This window comes from Oculina patagonica, chromosome 1 (assembly GCF_052425735.1).
Source record: "Oculina patagonica isolate OP01 chromosome 1, crgOcupat, whole genome shotgun sequence".
Taxonomy (NCBI): domain Eukaryota; kingdom Metazoa; phylum Cnidaria; class Anthozoa; order Scleractinia; family Oculinidae; genus Oculina; species Oculina patagonica.
Genome location: NC_135758.1, coordinates 16,323,750 through 16,327,762, shown reverse-complemented (window position 1 = coordinate 16,327,762; position 4,013 = coordinate 16,323,750). Strand labels below are relative to the sequence as shown.

General features: G+C 40.2%; 1 protein-coding gene across 1 annotated transcript in view; it reads left to right on the top strand.

Moving 5' to 3' along the window:
• LOC144658924 (uncharacterized) overlaps window positions 1-3,788 on the top strand; it is a 122,296-nt gene extending 118,508 nt beyond the window's left edge. Inside the window, exons 36-38 of the mRNA XM_078519430.1 lie at window positions 2,497-2,692; window positions 2,900-3,031; window positions 3,283-3,788. Of these exons, the coding sequence (XP_078375556.1) occupies window positions 2,497-2,692; window positions 2,900-3,031; window positions 3,283-3,402 (448 nt within the window). The 3' untranslated portion in view covers window positions 3,403-3,788. The remainder of the gene's footprint in view (window positions 1-2,496; window positions 2,693-2,899; window positions 3,032-3,282) is intronic.
• The last annotated feature ends 225 nt before the right edge of the window (window positions 3,789-4,013 follow it).

Sequence of the window (4,013 nt, the reverse complement as noted above, 5' to 3'; positions counted from 1 at the left end):
GCAATGAATACTTACCAATGTGAAAGCAAATGTACGCCTTGAACATAGCTGCCTCGAAAGAATTGATTGCGTGTGTCAGCAATGGGGTGTGTTTTAACATGAACCTGTTCATTTCGGCTTCTTGACCCACGTTGCAATTTTAATAGAAGTTCCGAAATTGTGATTTGACGTTTATTTATTTATTACACTATAAAATATCTCATTTCTTTCCACATGTGTATCTGAGTTTCATTGAAATTATTTTTGACTTTTGCTAAGGGGGAGGGGGTACCATGTGAAATTACTTCCGTCTATGGACCACGAAGCAAACTACAACGTCTGTCCACGTGGACTGTGTCACGGCTGAGTTATGTTCATTTTATTACGTTTTACCAAATACTCGCTATGAAACTTAATGTTTGCAAAGAAATTACTTCTATGGATCTATGGATCCCGCCTCATCTGCAATTATCTATGTCAGTCAGTGTCTTACAACAGCAACCCGCCATGGGGAATGATCGTTATGTGATGTACAGCGATCTGCCTTCCCCAACGGTTTGTCCGCATTGCCGTGCTACAGTTGTCCCGTACCGGGCGATAAGACATGGCTGTGTTGCATTGTTTTGTTTCTCCTTGGATGTAAGCGCCGACTATTTGGATGTCGTGCATTCGTGTCCGATTTGCAAGAAAGAAATCGGCGTTTACCAACGAAAATGTCTCAGAGAAAAATGTCCGTGTTAGACGAGAAAACAAGGAGAAGAAACACTTTAAGGAACGTTTTCGAACCATGTTAGACACTGATAAACGTTTCCTCGAGCTTTCGAATGATGTATATAATTACCATGCTCAATAATTCTCTAGTGGGTCCTAGTTGGGTTGTTGCGTAGCACTTTTGATTTAAATGTTCCCAAAGTGTGTGTATAAATTGAGCACAAACACTTTGGTGTAGTTAACGTGTTCTATGCGAACCTGTTTTAAGCAGACACACTGTATTAACGGAAATTAGAACATTCACCGCGGACGTCCGTTGGGACACAGGTTTCACTGTAGTTGTCTTCTTCAGTTCACTGACTGCCTTTCCTTTTCATTTGCAACTAGAAATAATCTGCAGCTGTGACTATTCAGATAGAAAATTAGAGTGCGTTACGATTCGACTCAATGATTCAGACAATCCCCTTTGACTTCTCGTACTACTGTCAACAGCAGCCCATCATGTTCGGCGAGTACCGATGCCTTGAAGATTGTTTAATTCCACTTAACAGTGTTGATTTTGTTTGCTCGTGGCCGACTGCGCGCTAAGTGTTACTGCATGGATTCAGTGGCAAGTTGATGTGAAAGTAAAGCCAAACCTTGAGTGTTTACAGCAGAAGCAATTACATAAAATGGATCAAGAAATGAAGAAATATTTATGATTTTTGTTTAGTTTTGATGTCCTTTCTTAAATCGTCATTTCCAAAGCTCTCATCCTTACGTTTCGGCTTTTGCTTGCTCCGATTATTTCTGAATCTGACCGGGTCTTCGAGTATGCTTTATTACCGTACCCAAATTCGCAAGTAGCCAATCAGAAGCGCGATCTACTGTCCTGATATCCTACGATATCAAGTCACTGACCTGATATGCCCCCATATCACGGTCACTTTGAAGTAAAGTAGTGTTACTGTGTGATGAATTGAAAAGACGTTTTACCAATAGAACAGAACTTCGTAATTTAAATTTAGCGGTGTTAAGCGGTCGTAAAAAGAGAAAAACTTCCCCGCCAAAACTAAACTTGAGCGCGCTCGCCAATTGCGCGATGTTTGCCGACGAGTACTGAGACATTCAGAGTGAAAAAATTGGAGTCGGAATTTCCAAGTTTTTCGCTAAATTTTAATTTTGAAAATGTAGAGAATGAAACTCTAAACAAACGAGTGGAAAAAGGCAGAAGAGGAACTTGGTAAAAGTGTCGAAGACCAAGTCATCACAATTTACAGTACGTACCTTGCAAGCATGGCTTCAACAGAGCGATAAATATAACCGGATATTTTGCTGAATTTGGGTACGGTAAATACCTAATCGCACCTTTTTGGTACGCTTCGGCTGCATATCAGGCTCGTTTGGTCTCGCCATAGGTATTTTGACTCGACTGCGTCTCGCCAAAATACGAACCATGGCTCGACCAAACTCGCCTGATATGCAGCCGAAGCGTACCAAAAAGGTACGATTAGGTATAAATACTGCGGTGCGCAATATTCAGTGGCCCTTGCGTAAAACAAATAAATGATGATTTTTTCTTTGTCTTTCTTAGAGAAAAACATCTGCAGTTTAAGATTTAAATTTTAAAAACAGTGACGGAAGTCCGAGAGATGCCGAAAATTTGTTGTACGGCTCTTTTTACGGCTCTAAACATTTTTGAGCAAAATGTTTCTATTTGACCCCGCGATTTAACCAAGAGCATGCGTGTTATAATAATTCGTTTGCCATAGAATTATACATAAAGTTTTTTTAATTCCTCACTTTCTGAAGTTTTCTTTTTTTCAGCATACTATGTTTTAAATTAGTCAGTGGAATCTCGCTGTTGACTTTCATGGAAAAGAATAGCTCGTCCATGAGCCTCGCTTTGGCTTTCCACCTTGCTCTTGACGTCATCAACGCCCTAGAGTATCTACATGATCACGGAGTAAATCACAACGGCATTACGCCAGCAAATATCTTATTAATAGAACGGCATGCAGGGGTGAGTAAGCCAACATTTATGACACCACATGTTTTTGTTACAATAGAAAGCTAATCCAGTTCTGGTCCTCTCTCTGTCACGAGACTGGCTAGAAACTTAGAAACTGGACTAGTTGTAGGTTGTCTACAGTGGTAAGAAACAATCAAAGCAAAGCTTGATAATAAGCTCCACATAAACTGATATGCTAGGCCCTTTTGTTGGTTTCAGATCCCGCGATGGAGAGCAATGCTTATGAATTTTGACCAAGCCTCCGTGGAAACCAGTCATCTTACTGACATAAAGTCGTTTGGTGATCTGCTCAAGGGAATGGTTCAACAATGCAATGATAATACCGCGCAGGTAAATCATTTGTTATAAATTGTCAGCTCATTCTGGGTAAAATTCAGCTTTCATTTAATTTGCGGCACTGTTATCACAATTTTTGATGTAAGGAATTTTTTTTTTTTTTTTTTTTTTTTTTGGGGGGGGGGGGGCACAAAGTGTTACTTTGCAGTCGAAGAAATATCGTTTTTGGCAAATTCTCGTCTACGATGAGTACCTGACAAGGCGTAGCTTTCTAAAACATTTCTTCCTGTTTATCCATACTACAGATGCAGGCTGTGTTGGACACGTGTCTACTTTGCAACAGAAAGGAAAAGGTAACCGCCGCCATGGTTCGTCTTCAACTTGAGGAATCCTGGAGCCTGTATTTCATGGAAACAAAACTTTGACACGCTCAACCGCATGATGATCTTCACAAGCCGGCCAGAAACATACGCGCCGATTGTCTATTGCAGAAAACATGCAGCGGCGAAGCATCTGTATTTGTCAATTCATAGCAGTTTGTTTTACATTAAGGAAATAACAATTACCAGAGGCCCAGACTCATAACAGGACTATTCAAAAACAAAGTGATAGAGTTCCAACTTTATTATTGCGTCTCCTTGAAGAGATGGCAAAAGTCTAGTTTGATCTACATACTACATATGGGGTTACTGGTGGTTTTGACGTTCTTTGAGATCTCCATAGAGTAGTCTGTCTAGTGAAGACTGTTTGTTTACATCATGTTGCGAATCTGGGCTCCTGGTAATAAAATGAAACTTCGGATTTGTACTTAGGACAGGAGGACTTCCTGCGTTTTAACTCGGGACCTATTATTTGCAACCTATTATCTTGTATCTTGTCCCCCGGGAGTCTTGTATGTTTTCACAAAGGAAAGCAGGACCTAAAGCAATTGTTTTGTGCTGCGTTGACTATGAGTAGAAAGAGAAAAGAATAACATAGATAGTCTGTTGCAACCACAACAAGATAGGCACAAACAAAAAAAATGCACTTACACAAG